Source organism: Mastomys coucha, unplaced genomic scaffold (genome assembly GCF_008632895.1).
Source record: "Mastomys coucha isolate ucsf_1 unplaced genomic scaffold, UCSF_Mcou_1 pScaffold21, whole genome shotgun sequence".
Classification (NCBI taxonomy): Eukaryota; Metazoa; Chordata; class Mammalia; order Rodentia; family Muridae; genus Mastomys; species Mastomys coucha.
The window spans coordinates 119986674-120005006 of record NW_022196904.1 but is presented as its reverse complement, the minus strand read 5'-3'; the positions used below and the strand labels follow the sequence as shown (position 1 = coordinate 120005006).

At 39.8% G+C, this 18333-nt stretch overlaps 1 protein-coding gene across 6 annotated transcripts in view; it reads right to left on the bottom strand.

Moving 5' to 3' along the window:
• Positions 1-825: 825 nt before the first annotated feature.
• Plekha1 (pleckstrin homology domain containing A1) overlaps positions 826-18333 on the bottom strand; it is a 53791-nt gene continuing 36283 nt past the window's right edge. For 3 of the 6 annotated variants that reach the window (XM_031388562.1, XM_031388560.1, XM_031388561.1), the window contains exons 7-12: positions 15317-15460; positions 13171-13239; positions 9727-9791; positions 9119-9182; positions 6022-6111; positions 826-3274 (exon numbers count right to left, since the gene is read on the bottom strand). In XM_031388562.1, the coding sequence (XP_031244422.1) occupies positions 2960-3274; positions 6022-6111; positions 9119-9182; positions 9727-9791; positions 13171-13239; positions 15317-15460 (747 nt within the window). In that variant the 3' untranslated portion in view covers positions 826-2959. Of the gene's footprint in view, positions 3275-4383; positions 4532-6021; positions 6112-9118; positions 9183-9726; positions 9792-13170; positions 13240-15316; positions 15461-18333 lie in introns of all 6 variants that reach the window. The other 3 variants (XM_031388564.1, XM_031388565.1, XM_031388563.1) reach the window with 3 other exon arrangements.

Below are 18333 nucleotides of genomic sequence, written 5' to 3'. Positions count from 1 at the left end.
ATAAGCATAAAGTTCAATATATATTATATTAGCAGCCCATCCTTTGCTCAGTGGATAAGTGTTTGCGTTTACTCTGGGCAGCAGGCATTTGGGGCTAGACTCTAGACATACAATTCACTACAGCCCATTATCACAAGGAAAACTTTTCAAAAAGCAGGCTCTTGAGCATTTGTTTTAGGGGGTTGACTACACATCTCAGCCCCTTTCCCACTATTCCCTACACGGCAGGCAGCATGGGGATCTAAGTTCTCTGCCATCAGTCTTGCCTCAGCTCAGCCTGACCAAATAACCTTGAGTTCTCCGCAGCTCAACAACTCAAACATACTTCACAGGTGATTTTCACATATAATTTTGAGAACATGTTTTTTGTTTGTTTGTTTGTTTTTTAAGTAAAAAGAACAAGCTTTCTTAACACACATTTTCTCTGTACAATTTCATATTAAGCTGTCTTAAAAATTCATGGATCTGCTGGGCCTGTTGGTACACACTTTTACAATTCTAGCACCCAGGAAGCTAGAGGCAGGAGGATCTCTCTGAGTTCAATGCCAACACAGTCCACATACTGAGTTTCAGGCCAGCCAAGACTACAAAGTGAGACCCTGTCTCAAAAAACAAACAAATAGCAACAACAAACCCCAAGAATTCAAGGATCTGAAATTTTTTCTAATTATTTTTATTTTTTGGTTTTTCAAGACAGAGCTTCTCTGTTTAACCCTGGCTGTCCTGGAACAAAATCTGTTTATTGAAAAGGAAGTTAAATGAACTTATCAAAAATGTTTCTTACCAGTTCTACTGACTTTTTCACTAAGCCAAACAAAACGAGAATTGAATGAAAATTAATTCTGAGCGGTTTATTCTCAAGTCATTACAGTGTTCAACCAACTGGACATACAAAGATAGCAGTGTAACAGTAAACATTAGGAGGCACATTCCTGTTCTGAAAGGAGATACATTATACACACAGGAAAAAAATGCAGCAAATAGTACAGTATTCAAAGTAACTGCTGACACTTCAGATAGGACATATTTACAAGAAAATATGCTTTAATATAATTAAATAATTTCCACAAGCTTACAAAAGAATTGAGATAAATATTAGGAGATCCTGACAATCACAAGAACATATTCCTATGCTTTTGAATAAATGTAATTCTACAAAAAGTCCCAAAATAGAGCTAATATTTTACCACCAGGAAATATATCAAATTACCCATACCAAAATATGATAAAAGGAACGCACACACTGTGGAGGCTGCACCAAAGCGAACAGCGCCAGGCTCATCAATACTGCCAGAGTCTGTACAAGGGTCCCTAGGTGTGTTCATGAAAAAGGAACTTGTAAAAGAGAGCCTGGGTGATGAATACGGCAGCAGAAGGGTGATAACTGCTTAACAGCCTGTCCTACGGTCTTCTAATGCAGGTGCACAAGAAAACTACACAGAACTCTTAACATATTAGCTTATGAATACAAAAGGTGAGTGGTATGTTCTTGTATTGGGCAACTAAATAGCACATCTTAACCCTAGACTGCTGTAGCAAATCTTTTATCCTCCAAGTAGTCTTAGAACATAAAAATGCAAAACACTAATACCATGACTCCAAAACACAATCCTGAGACTGGAAACACCACAGAGCAGCAGTCTGGGGACGCAAACACTTACGATGCGGTCACAAAACAGTACTTGCTCAAACCAGTCTATCATTCAACACCGGAAAACTGGGTTCTTCAGAGAGGTGCTTCTATTGATGATACCCCCACGATTCAATGCATACTCAGATCTGGTTTTCAAGACATAAATATTGCACAGGTAGTTGAACACCAACATTCTGGTGTCTCTGATATAAAATGCTATCTTATTTAACATATTAAACTATGCTAATGAAATTAACTTACTCAGACATTTAAAGCCAATCATGTAGGACTTTGGGGTGCAATCCTAAGTGAGATGAGAAGGCACAGGCACTTGAGTATAGGTTACTACTGATGACAAGGGAGAGGCCACAAGTCCATGACTGAGAGCCGTTTGACTTAGCATGTGAACTGAGGTCTTTCACTGATCCAAATTCACAAATAAGATCTATTTACAAAACTTTGATTTTAAAAAAATTAGTTCTTCCCAAAATTTATGTCCAAATAATTTTTACTGAAATAAAATACTGAGCTTTTAAAAACAAGTGTCTTGGGCTGCAAGTTGGTGACCCAGCCCTATAATTTGGGAGGCAACAGAGGCAGAAGGATCACAAAAAGTTCAAGGGCAGCCTGGTTTACAGAGCGAGTTCCAGAACAACCATGGCTACAAGAGAAATCCAATCTCTAAAATAAAAATAAAAAAGTCCCCTCCCCACAAAAACTCAATCTTAGCTGTAGCTGACCTCCAGTCTCCCCTTCTGCTCGCCCTGTTCCACTGCCACCTGCACCAATCGTCTAGTCAAATTTTCCACTCACCTGGACAAGCAGAATATCATAAATGGTTAGAATTTCTAAACAGTCCACATTGCGATATAAATTCTGCAGCACCACAGACACCATGAGTTTAGGAATTTTTGTCTGGAAATGGCCTACTTGATGATGTTAGCTGATAAGAATGTGTAAATATTGAGTATTTCATAGGGAGTCATATTAGTTTGTTTAAATGACCAAGATAAGAAATTTTAATGTTTTAAATTGTTATTTAAAATTTCAAAGTCACTTAAAAAAAAAAATCACACACACATTTTTTACCATCCAAACATGTAAAGCTTCGACAGTCAATATTGACACAGCTTGTTTTCTTCCTTTCTTAAAGAAATTATGTTGACTTGGCCACTCCCTAGATTCTTGGCTTGCCAGCTTACAGAGTCTACCCTCGAGACAGTATGACGTATGCACTGAGATCATTCACCCTCTATCATCTTTGGCGAGAAGCCTCATGAAAGGACACTGAGGGTGAGTGGCGCAGGCAGCCCATGTGCGCCCACCTCACACATCACTGACTGGTAGGCTGGCGTCATCTAAGTCCACTGGCTCGCCATCTTCTCCCTGAGGGCCGTTTGTACTCTGAGGTCTGAGCAGAGCCTGTTCAGTCACTTTGGAAGCTGGCTCTCTTGGAGAGACAGTCTGGACCTTGAAGTTCCCTGGCTTGACCTTGGCAAGAGACTGGTAAACTCCTCGCTTCTCCATGGCACAGCCTGAGACCAGAGAGTGGCTGCGAGAGGCTGCGGAATGTGAGGCGGTGGCTGCTGCCCCTGCAGGACGGACAGCGCATTTGGGTTCTGAAGGACAGCCGGAATGCTCCTGGAAAGAGGAACGGTCGTCAGACATAGCAAGGCACCAACAACAAAGTTAGTCACTCAATGTGAGACTTGATTCTCTGAAAAACAAGCAACACACACACACACACATACACACAAAGCAGAAGCATGAGCCATGCAGCATAAATGTGCAAGTTCCTTCCCAAAGCAATGCATTTTAGGGGTGAGTTCAAAGCAATGATAGCCAACAACCAATTCTACTAAGAATCTAATTCTGTCACCAAAGCTGAATTTGGCAGCTTATGGCACTAGTCAGCTTAAATTGAGATACAGTGTTCCAACTGCGACTGAATTGTGTTGAAAGAAGAGTCTACCAGCATTTAAGAAGAATGGGGATTATCCCAAGTATTAAAAAGATAAAATGTGAAACATAAAAATGAAAGGCCACAGATTAATCAACAAAGTCAACAATTAATCAATAAAAGTCAAGACTTTTCAGACATGATTTTGTCTCATAGTCTGACAACTTGTTTTTTGCTTCTCTTAACTTCACTGCAACTAGTTCAATTCAGTTTATTTTAGGTAAGTCACACACTGGTGTGGCTTAAGACATTAAAAGTAAAAAAGGGTACAACTGAATCACTTTTAAAACTGCTGAAACAAGATCAGCTGTAAAAACTGACTTGCTTGTACTTCTAAGGACAAGTCTGAGGACACGGCAGTGTGCTATGCAGCTCCTGGTGTGTGCTCATTTAGGACAGTAGCTGCTTTGAAAACAGCACCACGATCAGCAAACCCTACAGGCTCCCATTACATGGTAAAACTTCACCAGAGCTATAAAACACCAAGCAATTCTGGTGACAGAGTTTATCCAACATGGACGCGTGCAGAAGTTTGCCTGGATCAGAAGAACAAAGGCTCATTTCAAGTGTTATAGTATTATTAAAAAAAAAAAAATCTCAAAATACATAAAACACGGAAATGAGAACTCTTACAGCAATTCAGTCAGTTAGTTTCTGAAGCTCTGGAAGCTTCCATTCATATGGTTGCTTTTTTTTTTTTTTTTAAACTATATATATTCAACCTGATGACTACAGTAAAATAGTTTGCGTTAGTGATGACAACTGCAAAAGGCAGTCCGGTTAACTCAACCTTCTATGATCAGCTGTAAGGAGGAGCGAGTCCAGGCCTTCTACTAAGAAGGCACATTTGCATGAGAGCCCACATACGTGCTGCATTCACCAGCTCTTGATGTATACCTCTGTATACAAGGGTTCGACAGCCTTCTGGCCTGCCGCATCTGGAACACAGTGCAAAGCTAAGATTAGAGTTAACCTATATTGGGAGAGGGAGGAAAAGAGAGAATTGTGCTGATAGTCACAGCTGGACAGTCCAATTTGCCCCCACCACAAAGCACAGAACACAAACACCCTTCTCCAAATTTCCCTCTTCCCAACAGACATTGTTTTTGCAGAGAATCTCATACTTGACTGTTGAAAGAGTCACATAAAATGCAGGCAGTTACAAAACTAACACCCATGAAAGAAGTTTCTTAGGTACTCCTAAAGGAATACTACTATAATAATAAATGAACAAGGAACGGGAAAAGAGAATTACTATCCACTGATCTGTCATTATCACTTACAGAAAACTAGTAAAAGACAGTAAAATACTGAAAATACAGGTGCATATTGTCAGCATCAGGGCCTCTGAAGCCCGTGATGTCACATGGGCGGGCCTCACAGACTTGTTGCCAAGGCACAGCCACCATATTCCCAGAATCCATTGGGCTCACCTCCCACCTTTACCTGTGGCCACTATGTCAGAACCTGTATATATATGGGGAACACTCTCCCCCTCCCTCTCTCTCTCTCTCTCTCTCACACACACACACACCCCCACCCACCAATACTGCCTCCTCTCTCCCTCTCAATTAAACCTCTTACACGGAGAACTGTTTGGGCCTGGTGTGTGGCATGTTCTGACACCGCCATTCTAACACATCACATATAGGTATATTTAGAATCTACATCATAAAGGCTATGGTACGGCATACCAGGACACTTGATAACTGCTACTTTTAAGGTGTAATTTCTCAAAAGGGTTTGCATTTTCAGAACAGAGATGGATGGCCAAAGTAGTCCAAACCAAACTATTCCTTAGGAGGTACTTGAACAATATGAATAACATGTGTTTCTCTGGCAATGCCCAAGCAAGGCATTTAGTTATTTCAATATTACTATTAAACTACAGAAAAGATAACAAGCTTTTGTATCAACCTGGTGGAAAATTGAAATAGCAACATGAAATAGAAAAAAATGAATGGGAACACAAAACTGTACTTAAGCCTCTAGCTTGGTCAGTGGTATTCCAACACCACTAAGGAAAAAAAAAATCTGAACTGAAAATTGGCAAGCAAAGGGAAAAACCAAGACATCACAAAACCAAGTTTTGGTGGAACTGAAAGTGCCTTGAATGGCCACTGTCATACCAACAGTGTCAAACTGCTACACCCTGACCCACTAACAAGAACCTAACTGCAAGAACAAAGAAAGGAAGGCTCTATTCTTTAGCCGTCCAGCTTGTGCATGAAGACAATGTGCACAGAAAGCTATGCCTGGAATACTACAAAGCTCTCAATTAGGGTGCATTATCTTTGCAAGTCCAAGTGGTATAAAAGTCAACATGCAAATCATCTCAAGAAAGAAACTGAAGGATCAGGGAAAGGAAGAAAACAACTTCAAAGTATGGAGGCCTGTGGAGCTTCTCCCCGAGAAGGAGAAAACCTACAGAAGAGGATGATCTGCCAGGCCCCCGCTGTGCGACAATGGCGCCAGAGACTGCTTTAATCCAACTGTGCATCTCTTCCGGGCTATCAGCCTAAAGGAAATAAAGGGGATATTTCAGTCAATTTTCTCTCAAAATCACCTTCTAATTCCATAAATTCTGTACCTTGGCAATATAATGTCACCTGCAAACAGATTCAAAGGGAATAATTTCTTTTAAAAAAGTTTTCAAAGCACTTTATTTTTGTTTTGTTTTGAGAGAGGGTTTCTCTGCATAGCCTTGGCTGTCCTCTAGAGGTCTACCTGCCTGTCATCTGCCTGACTCCACCTCCTGAGTGCTGGAGGTGTTTATGAACTACCCAACAAGGACACTGGAAAAGCCAAAAAAAAAAAAAAAAAAAAGTGGGTTTTTCCTGGGCAGTGGTGGCGCACACCTTTAATCCCAGCACTTGGGAGGCAGAGGCAGGCGGATTTCTGAGTTAGAGGCCAGCCTGGTCTACAGAGTGAGTTCCAGAACAGCCAGGGCTACACAGAGCAAGCCTGTCTTGGAATCAAGCCAGTCTTCTGCAAGAGCAGCTCATGCTCTTCACCTCTGAGCCATCGCTCCAATCCCTAAAAGCACTCTTATGGTGAGCTTATGTTATTGGGAGGCTGAACCAACATACACATTACAGAAAAACACTCAGCCATGGATGCTTTATTTTATTTTAAAATTTGTGTTTTAGTTTTGACACAGAGTCACACTAAATTGCTCAAGCTGGCCTTCAATTCACTCTTTAGCCAGGTTGCCCTTGAACTTCCTGCTTCAACCTTTTGAGCAGTCGGTTACAGGTATATGCCACCAAAGCTGGCTCTAGAAACATTATTTTTAATCCAGGTTTTTGTGAACCAGGTTCTATATGGAGACATAAGATAGGCACTACATGTTTAAACTCAGACACAAAGTATATATAATGAGTGCTTTTAGAAAGGAAGTAAGAGGAGGAAACCAAAGACCTTATTTCACTGCCAAACACTGTATCTTTTTTTTTTTTTTTTTTTTTTTTTTTTTTTTTTTTTTTTTGGTTTTTCGAAACAGGGTTTCTCTGTGTAGCCCTGGCTGTCCTGGAACTCACTCTGTAGACTAGATTGGACTCAAACTCAGAAATCCGCCTGCCTCTGCCTCTCAAGTGCTGGGATTAAAGGCGTGCACCACCACCAGCCAGCCAAACACTGTATCTAAACTTGCTGTGTGTATGTGTGTGTGTGTGTGTATGTGTGTGTGTATGTGTGTGTGTGTGTGTGTCTAGATAGACAGACAGACAGATAGACAGATAGATAGATATCTGCCACTTTCAAAGCCATTCTGGCACCGTCTTACATATTAATTTTAGGAATAATTTCCAATAGGACAGTGGATTAAAGAGACACTGGTAGTCAAATTCAGAAGTAGTCCTCTTTCTTGATGAAGACTGGCCAGTGTGAATTTAAACATCATGAGATTGGAATGTTCGGGTGGAACAGCCTCAGCATGAGGCTGAGAAGGGCACATGCCTTCTTACTCCTGTCCTTTGAGAACCTCACACCTTGAGAAGTAGATCTAAAACTAGACTCTAGTTTTTATGCCATGTTTTTTCTATGCAGTTTGTATATTGTATGCTGAATTTTGTGTGCTTTAGCACTATTTTATTAGCTCTTTGTGAATTTCATACAATGTATTCTGAACATATTCACCTCCTTCTCCAACTCCTTCCTCTCTACTCTCCTACCCCTTCCCATTCGACTTTTGTGATTCCTTGCACCAACCTTTTTTACCATCAAGTCCTCAAGTCCAGTTTGTGTTGCACAGCTAATTTTGGAAGTGGAGCCTGTTACAGGTGTTGGCACCCAACCAACAATCAATTCACTAAAGAAAACTAAGTCCCCTTCTCCCAGAATCTATCAAATGCCAATAACTTCAAGGACCATTTTTCAAAGGACAGAACTAGAAGCAGGCACAGGGCCAGTGCACTTTCATTCTGTGCTAGTAGCAGGAAAACAATCAAAGTCAAAGCCACAAACAGAAAAGCTGTTCTGATGGCTGAGTCTGACCTAGACACATCCGAAAGACTCAGAAATTCAGGCCAAACTTTACACAAGATGCTGCCATCACTGTACTTGCAGAGTGAATGTATGAAAACTATGCATATGAATGTTCAGCCACAATACATGGATGGAGTATGATGCAATTCTAAAATGTTTCCAAAGATAACTTTTTTTGAGGCAGAATCTCACTATATAGCCCTGGCTAGCCTTAGATTCAACAAAATCTACCTGCCTCTGCCTCCTGACTGCCTTTAATTCTAATTAAAGATATGAGCCTCCAGACCCACCTATTACCAAGAGAATTTTAATGACATGGGGAAAATGACAATATATGAAAGCAAACAAGATTTTATACATTTACAATGATCTTGCTGCAAGTATCAGTGACTGAACGTGGAAGTATGTGTATTTTACAAACCATTGTTTTTTTAATTTTTCTGCAATAGCCATGTGTTAACTTTCATAAACCAAAACAAATGCTTTTTTCTTTTTCTTTTCTTTTTCCTTTTTTTAAGATTTATTTATTTTATGTAAGTACACTGTTGCTGTCTTCAGACACACCAGAAGAGGGCATCAGATCACTTTACAGATGGTTGTGAGCCACCATGTGGTTGCTGGGAATTGAACTCAGGACCTCTGGAAGAGCAGACGGTGCTCTTAACCACTGAGCCATCTCTCCAGCCCCAAATGCTTTTTTTCAATAATTTCATTTATACTTGAGACTTTCTTTTCCTTCTTAATAAAATTACCAAAATTGTTATTAAGGAAAAACATAAAAAGATAATACATTTGAAGGCACACACTAAAATCTTAAGTAAAACAGCACTTCCTTTCTTCTAAATGTGACTTTGATCCATGTCACCAATTCATAACACAACAATTCCACACCTGATTCTATTCCCACCACCACCTGACATCCTTTAATAAGCTGGTAAATTATATTCATTAAAACCAATGAGCTTTATTTATATTTACTTCACCTCTCAATGTTATTAACTTCTTGTAAGAGAATCTATGATCCCTAAGAAGCGTCTTACCTGCACATAAAAAGTCCGAGATGTCGTCACGATTTCAAACAGGTTGTCCCTCATCATTATGTCACTGTCATGAAAAACGATCATCCAGTTGTAGGTAAATCAGTTTGATAGTCTCAGCTGTTTACTCAGTGCCAAGTATGTGCCAATAAATGTTAGAAAGAAACTAACAAAACCACATCTCCCTTTTGCAGTTTTACGTTAGTATTCCCATATTTTACACAACTCATTTAGAAAAGATTCAAGAAGTGACTTTAGAGTCCAAGCGTTGACAATTTGTTCCATTCATCATGGCACAGCTGATGCAACTTACTGCAACAGCCTGTTCTGCAGCACCTTTGAAAACTAAAAATACCTCAATTAGTTAAATCTCAGAAATTGCTTATAATTTTTCCTTTCCATTACTGAACTACTTCTAAAATGTCAGTGTACTAATGGGTTGTTTCCTAACTTTGTTTTCAAATAGAAAATTAAATTACTTTACAGATTAAAAAAAAGTTACACAATTACAAATCCACACAAGAACAGAGGAAGAAGCACACTGTAAGCTCATCAGTGAGGGGAGGCCTGGTTCTCCATACTGTGCTGTGCCAGAATCAGGCAGTCCTTACCTTTGCTTGCACTCTTGGACTTTATGAACTTCTTTAAGTGGTATTACCCGCAGAGGTTCCTTTTCCTGGCAAAAAGCAGACACAGGACATTTCCTGTCAAAAGCGAGCTATCTTATGTGGACCTCAGGCCATTCTCAGACACAACTGCACCACCACTCTGAGACTTGCAGCAGCAGGACAGCTCTAGTTTCATGCCATCACATACACTGTTGTCTGAAGCTTGGTTTCTGGTCTCAATGACAGTCACTAAGCAGTAGGCTTGGTCATGATGGACCACGAGGACCAGTAAGTATTCTACTTCCTCTTTTGGAAGGCCATCTTGACATAGACAGCACTGTGTAGTAAGTCCAGGTTTGCTATAAGCCTGTACACATGTGTCTACATATTTCAGGACTATCGGCATACAAGTTAAAGACATGACACATCTCTACTACTAGGTATCATGCTTGACTTCTAAAATCAATTTTACACGATCACGGTGTTATGGATCCCAAACCTCGGCATCCTTGCAGTATGGCCAGAATCTATAGGCCACATTCTGATCTTACAAGTTACCCTCTGGGTGTCCCTCATGGGAGAAGACAAGCTGACATAGTTGCTGACATAGTTTCTGTCTAAGGTTCAGTCTACAGCAGACTTGTGTCACTGTCTCTTCTCTTAGTCTCCTTTACTTCATGGGTTAGTTTTTTTGTCCTTTGTCAGCCTATAAAGCTATAAGATGTTTAGGCCCCTTATTTCATAGACAGTTTCCCAGTCATGGTCAGTCTGATGTTTATTCATCCTGATGTGCAGGCCACATGCTTCTAGAAGGAAACCACTGCAATTGACTACTTCTCAGCCGTCCTATCAGGAGGTGCATGGTGTGGAGGCAGCGTGTGACTCATGCTGGTCACTACTGAGACACCAGGAGCCTATGGAATACTTGATTTTCCAACCTGATTTTCCACTGGTTTGACAAGTATTAAGGATTCTTACCTGAAGTCATTATTGGCATAGCTGCCTGCCAAGTGGTGATTTTTTTCTAACATCACTCACCTACACAGTAACCTGGAATTTGAAGAAATACTATTTCTTCTCCACTGATCTTCTCTGAAAACAGCAGGTTTGTGAGCTGTTCACTTAGACACAGCCTCCTCATGATCATGAGTACTATCTGTGCAGTGCACACCTGTATGTCCTGAAGCCTGAGTGGCACTGAGCATTGTCACATACTTCTGAAGACCTCTAGCTATTTGTACTGCTTAGGAGTGTTGAGGCTCTAATCCAAGGCCTCACACATAGTAGGGATTCATGCTACCACTCCATTCCTCACTCAGCCCAATCTCTTTCTGAATGAGCTGCTTGTATTTCCTGTTTGTTTTCCTACCACATAGTTCTCCTCGCCTGTCTTTCTTGAACACTGAAACAATAATGAATTTACAAAAGAGACCAAGAACAGTCACTTGGAGCTGAGCTGCTACAGTCGGCAGGCTGCCCTAAAGTGCTCCTGTTACAGCCACCAGTCAGCAGGTGGAGTCACATTGTCCTACAGGGGGAGAGTGTCTCTTTCTGTTTAGTATAGAAGAGTTCCTCACTCCTCCAGAGAGGAACACAGACTCCTGAGATCACAGCCATTACTTTCTTTTGTAGGCTGCCTCCTCCCTTAGATGTGGCTGATACTTGGTGATTACACCCAGACGAAACCTTTAGCAGGAGCAGTGCAGAGCTGATGTGGTGTGCTTTTCATGCTCTCCCATAAGGCAGTAGACGGTTTCAACATTCTCACCACCGCTCAAGTTCATTGAGCCTGGCTGCCTGGTGGACATGGTGTTGCCGCTTCTTCCCGTACAGCTGCTCTCTTCCCACTGTGCTTAGTGTTTATTTCAGATTGGTGTCTCGTTCCTGTTTAAGCATCTTGTCCTTCACTGTGGTTACATGAGCTCAATCAACACCCATTTATTACATCTAGCTGAGCACATGGAGATCTATATTTGCACTGTAATACATTATAATCATTGTGTATTTTGATACTTTCTCATTGTCCGTGATCTGGTAAGGGAAATGTTTGTAAAGTGACTTCTGGGTGACTAGCATTTTCTCGCTTTCTGATATAAGACATTCCAGCTCACCTTACATTTATTTCTCTTGCACAGCTACAGAATCTGCCATTTTTCCATGGAGTCTAGGTTTCTTTTGGGAAGAAATATTCATTTTCTCAAGAGGCAGGGCTACAGTGTGTTTTATATTTAAATGCACTCACACAAGAACAAATATTTATGTCTATCTCTAGGTCTGCCCTTGATATAGTGCCTCTTTTTATCGACAACTATGCATGTGAGCATTCTCTTCTGTTACTACCCACTTCCTGAGCATTTCTTCCCTTGGTCCTTCCAGAAGGGAAAGACAGCTTCCTTTACACATGGGCTCTGACTGTCCACAGCAAGCTATATAGGTTGTGTCTGCTCTTTACAGCTTCCTAAACTAACTGACCCCTAACTAGGATGCTTCTAATACAGAACACTGCCTAGGAGTAACTATAAATTACTAAAATGAAATTGGTTTTAATTTTAAAATGAAATAAATTCACTTCTTTACCACACTGGTTACACGACCAGCACTCAAAAGCAACATGCGGCCTATACAGAATATAGGTATGGAACATTATCTACCAGGGCAGAGAGCTGATCTGGACAATGTTGTTCTGATGCCTTCATTCAGAGCATGGAGCATATGAGAGTCCCACATTTTTATACAAGAGGGAGGGAATTTCATTACTTTATTCACTATCTAGTGTAGGATTTAGGCTACCTGACATCTTTAACTCAAACAGGGAAGGAGGGAGACTCAGAGGGAGACTCAGTCTTTGACTCTGCCTTCAAAAAAGATATCTCAAGTGAAACATCTTAAGAGGTGATCTGAGCCGGGAGGTGGTGGCACAAGCCTTTAATCCCAGCACTTAGGAGGCAGAGGCAGGAGGATTTCTGAGTTCAAGGCCAGCCTGATCTACAGAGTGAGTTCCAGGACAGCCAGAACTACACAGAGAAACCCTGTCGGGGGATGGGTTGGGGGGGAAGAGGTGATCTGAAATGGGAAAAGAGAGAGCTAAGAAGCAAGAAGCAGCAGGGAAGAGAAGGTAAACATGCAGAGGGCTGAATGCTGCTTTTGGGGGATTTCTTACACCAACTCTTCTAATGTCCCTCTGACAGAGATTTATATGTGGGGCGGTTGGTAATTTTAGATCCATCAAGATGGAATGCTTCTTTGAAGGTAGTTTTATTTAAAACACACTTAAGAAATATGTAACTAACCAAACCATTGGAACCAAACAGACTCAAATACAGGTGCACTCAAAACCAGAACTAGACCATTAGGAAATCAGAGCAGCATACAAGCATTCGATCACACAAGCACTGGCAGTGTGACCTGCCAAGCATCTGAAGGCACATGTACAAAGCAACTGCATACCAGTTCAGATTTGAAGTAGCCTATTGTGTTTTCATCCAATTGAAAATATCTTCTCTTCCAGTTTTTCATCTACCAGGGAAGAACAGACAGAGGCTTCAAAGAATGTCAAATGTTCACCACCCTTTAATCATTCCAATATGAACCCACAAATCTGAAATGCCAAGTACTCAGAAACAACACACCTTCCCAAGGGAGGTGGTAAATGGCACCTCTCCCTGCTAACCTAGCCTTGAAGGACGGTCTTGGCCTTGGGCAGCTCACTCTCAGTTTATGAGTAACTCTGATATTTCAGGATTTTGATCTCAAACAGTGGAAAAGAAAGAGGAGGTGTTCTCTTCCCTTCTTGCCTGCCCAGCCCACAAGACAAAAATCAGCATGGGAAATGTCATTAATCCATCAAGTTTCTCTATCTACAACATGCATGAATTCTTTTTCAAGTATTTCATATATAACAGGTCAGCAATAAATACAAAACAGAACAAACCCATACAGAAAATGTTTGATATACTTTTAACAAATATTCCTATCAATTTTTAAGCATCCTAAATTATCTGTAAATAATGTTGGAGAAATGGCTCAGTGCTTAAGAATGTTCCTCCTGAAGACACAGGCTCAATTCCTAGCACTCACATGGCAGCTCACAACTGTTTCTATGGGGAAACTGTTCCAGGAGGATCTTACACCTTCTTCTGGCCTGCACTAGAACTCCAACAGTACACAGATGTATATTCAAGCAAATACATATAAGATAAAAATAAATACACATAAAAGTAAAATAAAATTGGCTTGAAAATTAAGAAAAAAATCTGTAAATTATTTTTTAGATTTTGGAATAAAGCTTACCTCCTTAAAAGCCTAATTAGCTCACAACTAAATCTTACAGCCTGTGGGAAATTCTGCCTCAACCTATAGACATTCTATCTTGGGAAACCCCTGGTTTCATCTTCCTTTCCCTGGGACCAATGGCTCAACAGGTGGAAGACTTTCCCTAACCAGGAATCAACCAATAGAAATAGCAGGAGAGCTTGAAGTATTTTTTTCATTCATATTTTTTCCTGTTGCTTTCAAATGCTAAACTTTATCTTCTCTTGAGATTTTCAAGATTTAGTTCATACAGAATAAACTTTAGAAAAGCTGATTAAATAAACATCAAGATTTTGCCTTAGCTAACCTAGAACTTTGTTATCATCTCTCCTTAGCCTCCCAAATGCTAGGATTATAGGTGTGAACTGTAGCAACCGGCAGACAAGTATCTGGAGCCTTAGAAATACTAGAAAGCAAGCATTCGGGAGTTCAAAGATGTCTATAGACTGAGTTCCAGGACAGCCAGGGTTACAGAGAGAGACCTTGTATTAAAAAGCAAAACGAAACAAAAACAAACAAACAAAAAACAACCAAAAAAGGGGAAAAAAACAAAAACAAAATAAAACAAAACAAAAAAAAAAAGGAAAGAAAGAAAAGAAAAACTGGTAAATGTGTTTGTCTTGTAGAAATCGCTACTATGGGAACAACCCAAACTTACTAGTGATGGTGCTTATACCTGAAGCTGTAGCTCTCATTCACCTTTCAAAAGCCACATTGTATAAAACAGCTTTCTCATAAAATAAAACTGGAATGCTGGGAGATTAGGTACCCCACCTTAAACTAGCACCCACTCCTCCACTTCTCCTAGGGCTCACCTCCTGACCACTCCTGAGAGTGGTGGGAAATCAACAGAAGGACTTTCTGGTGGCAAAGATGACTCAGCAGGTAAAGGCACTTGCCTGGATATAAACCTTGGAAGTGGAGAACTGACAAAGTTGTCTTCTGATCTCAGAGCACATACATGCTTGTGCTCCCCTCACTTACCCATTTGCACACACACAAAGTATTCAATAAACAACAACAACCTTCATAAATCTAAACTTAGTAAGTTCCCTTAAACTAAGTGCTGGTGGATACAGGCATAACTCGCCCAGCTGCCCCAAGCCCAAGGAAGTAACTGCTGGGTGATAATCAAGGAGCAAACCCCCTTCACCCTTCCCTGCAACAGCCTGCTCTCTACTCCGGGTCTTTCAGAAAATAAAGCACACAACTTAGGTTCTGAGTTGCAAGCTTGCTGACACACGAACCTTCCCTCCTTCCCTGGAATAGGTAAGTTACTCACCACCGCTCCTTGTTTCACACAATATCCAGCTTTGATAACTGCACTGTCTGGAGGTGGCTTAGGAGCAAAGTAAGGAAGATGGCTTTGTGACCGTTTCAAATTGTTTCTGTCAATACTCTCACCACATTCGTTTACTTCTTCTTTCTAAAATGAAGCAAAAAAGAAAAAAAGAAAAGAAAAACAAAGTTCTTTCTTGCTCTAAGTTTAAATACATTTTAATGTACCTGAGAAAAATTTTAAGTCTGTGACAATCACAACTTTCTTGCTATTGACTAACCACTAACACCCATTTTTACAGTTCTGCAAAACTCCTGTCTCTGGTGCTTCTGCTTGGGGTGAGGCTGGCTGGCTTCCTTCTTTCTTTCTTCCCTTCCTTTCCTTTCCTCTTCCCTCTCTCCCATATGCACACATACAAAGTATTCAATTAAACAACAGCAACAACAACAAGACAACCTTCATAAACCTATACTTAGTAAAGTTCACTTAGACTAAGTGCTGGCAGTGAAATGTCTTTATGAATTTTGTCTACTTCAAAAGGACTTTTTGGTTTGTTAATTACTGGGATTTGAGAGTTCTTTGTGTAGATAACAGTCATTTGTTGGATAAGTAGCTTATAAACTTTTCTTCTATTTATCTTTTCTATTCATTGTCTGAACAGGATCTTTTACAAAACAAGCATATGAAATACTGATGATGTACAATTATCAGTCCTTTTATGGACAATGTATCTGATGTGAAGTCTACAAGTTCTTTGTCTAATCTTTGTAGTATTTAAAGCTAAGTGACTATCCATAATCATGCCCAGGACTTCTTGGTTATTTATAGCATCTATATGCTACAATTCCACAAGTCAGCTGGGCAAACTTTTTTTTTTTTAAATTTTAAAGAGGATCAGCCTCTTCTTCTTTTCCTTTTTTTTTAAAAAAAGATTTATCTATTTATTTCATTCATGTGAGTACACTGTCGCAATCTTCAAACACACCAGAAGAGGGTATCAGATGCCCATTACAGATGGTTGTGAGCCACCATGTTTTTGCTGGGAATTGAACTCAGGACCTCTGGAAGAGCAGTCAGTGCTCTTAACCGCTGAGCCATCGCTCCAGCCATCTGTCAGTTAAATTTTTAAGAATTCCAAAAAACTTCAAAGAATAATTAAGTCTCAATTGTCAGTTATATCACAAGGAATTTTCAACCTGTAATACACTTAAACAGGTCAACTAATTCAACACTTAATATTACCTGATAGATTTTAAGTAAATTAACCATCTCAATGAGATTTATTTAACATTTTCTTAAATCTATAGTCAAAACGCTACTTTGTAATTTTAAATTCTGTATTACAATAAAACAGAAGCATTCTTTGAAATGTTTCTAACTGACATCCCCTGTAGAGCTTAATCTACAGTAGCCACAGGCACACCGCAACAGAGCCTTAACACATCTGCGTAACGTAAACCAGGTTAGGGAGGAAAGCTCAGCCCAGCTACTTACCAATCACAAGTTTAGGAGGCTAAAATCACTCCTTTTAGAAAAAGCAATCCTCCCACACCCTTCTCTTTTTCCTTAAATTTTTAAAATTTAACTTTGGCAAAATAATGATAAAAAATAAAAATAAAAACAAAAAAAACAAACAAACAAAAAAACCCAACCCTGTAAACTATACCCAGAGCAGAGATTATTAAATACACTTTGCCAAACATAGAAAAAAATACTCAGTGTAATTTATTGATGTTACGAGATTTCTTCCCACTAATCACACTCCTATGGTAAATGGCTTGAAAAGAGATAGTGTATGCTACAACATTAAAGGTGTAAGGAGCATCAGAGCCTGTTAAGATCAAAAGACACAGAAGCATTGAGCAAGCATATCCAACACTGGCAACAGACAGCCATCATTTCCAGTTCTGGGCTTCACAACTAATAACACTTGAATTTGTATTTAAAGTGCATTTTCTCAGGCTGGAGAGGTGGCTCAGTGGTTAAGCACTGACTGCTCTTCCAGAGGACCTGAGTTCAATTCCCAGCAACTATATGGTGGCTCACAACCATCTGTAATGGGATCTGATGCCCTCTTCTGGTGTGTCTGAAAATAGCTACAGTATACTCAAATTGATGTAAATAAATAAATCTTGGGCTGGAGAGATGGCTCAGAGGTTAAGAGCACTGCTCTTTAAGAGGTCCTGAGTCCAATTCCGAGCAACCACATGGTGGTTCATAACCATCTATAATGAATTTGGTACCAATTCTGGCCTGCAGGCATACATGCGGGCAGAACTCTGTATACATAATAAATAAATAAATAAATAAATAAATCTTAAAAATAAATCTTTTTTTAAAGTATATTTTCTCAATAGCAATGTACGAAACTTAAGTCCATATAAAAGTTTCAAGTTCATTTATTTTATTTTATTTTATTTTTCCTAATACCCAGGCGCATCAGTACTTTTAGGATACAATCTAGCCAGAGCTGCAGTCCTCAGGTTGCAGGAAAAAAGCAACACACACACAAACACACATATACAATTACCCACATAGTTGGAGACTCTAGCCCAGCAACTTTACTTACAAGAATTAATTTATCTTGGTGTAAACTTGTAACCTCAACTGCCCATGAAGCAGAGGCAGGAGGAGCTAAGGTTCAAGGCTTATCTGGGTTACAAAATAGATTCAAGGACAGCTCTTGCAATTCTTTTAGATGCTGTCATAAACAAATTTCTAAAAAAAAAAAAAAAAAACTAAGATAAAGGGCAGTGGTAGGGCTATTGCCTAGTTAAAAGAATGTTCATGACACCATTAAATAAAATAAGGGAAAAGAAAAACTCTCCATTTGTTTACTATGAGAGGTCTGTAAATCATGGCAGAACTCTGCAGTCCTTTAGAAGGGAGACAGAGTAACTTCTAAAGACTGATGTGAGATATGCTGCTACAAAGTCTAACATGTAACTCCCAAATCCACTTCTACAGGGAAAATACAAAGAATTCAGCTCAAAAGACAGAATGCTTGTCTGTGTGACTTC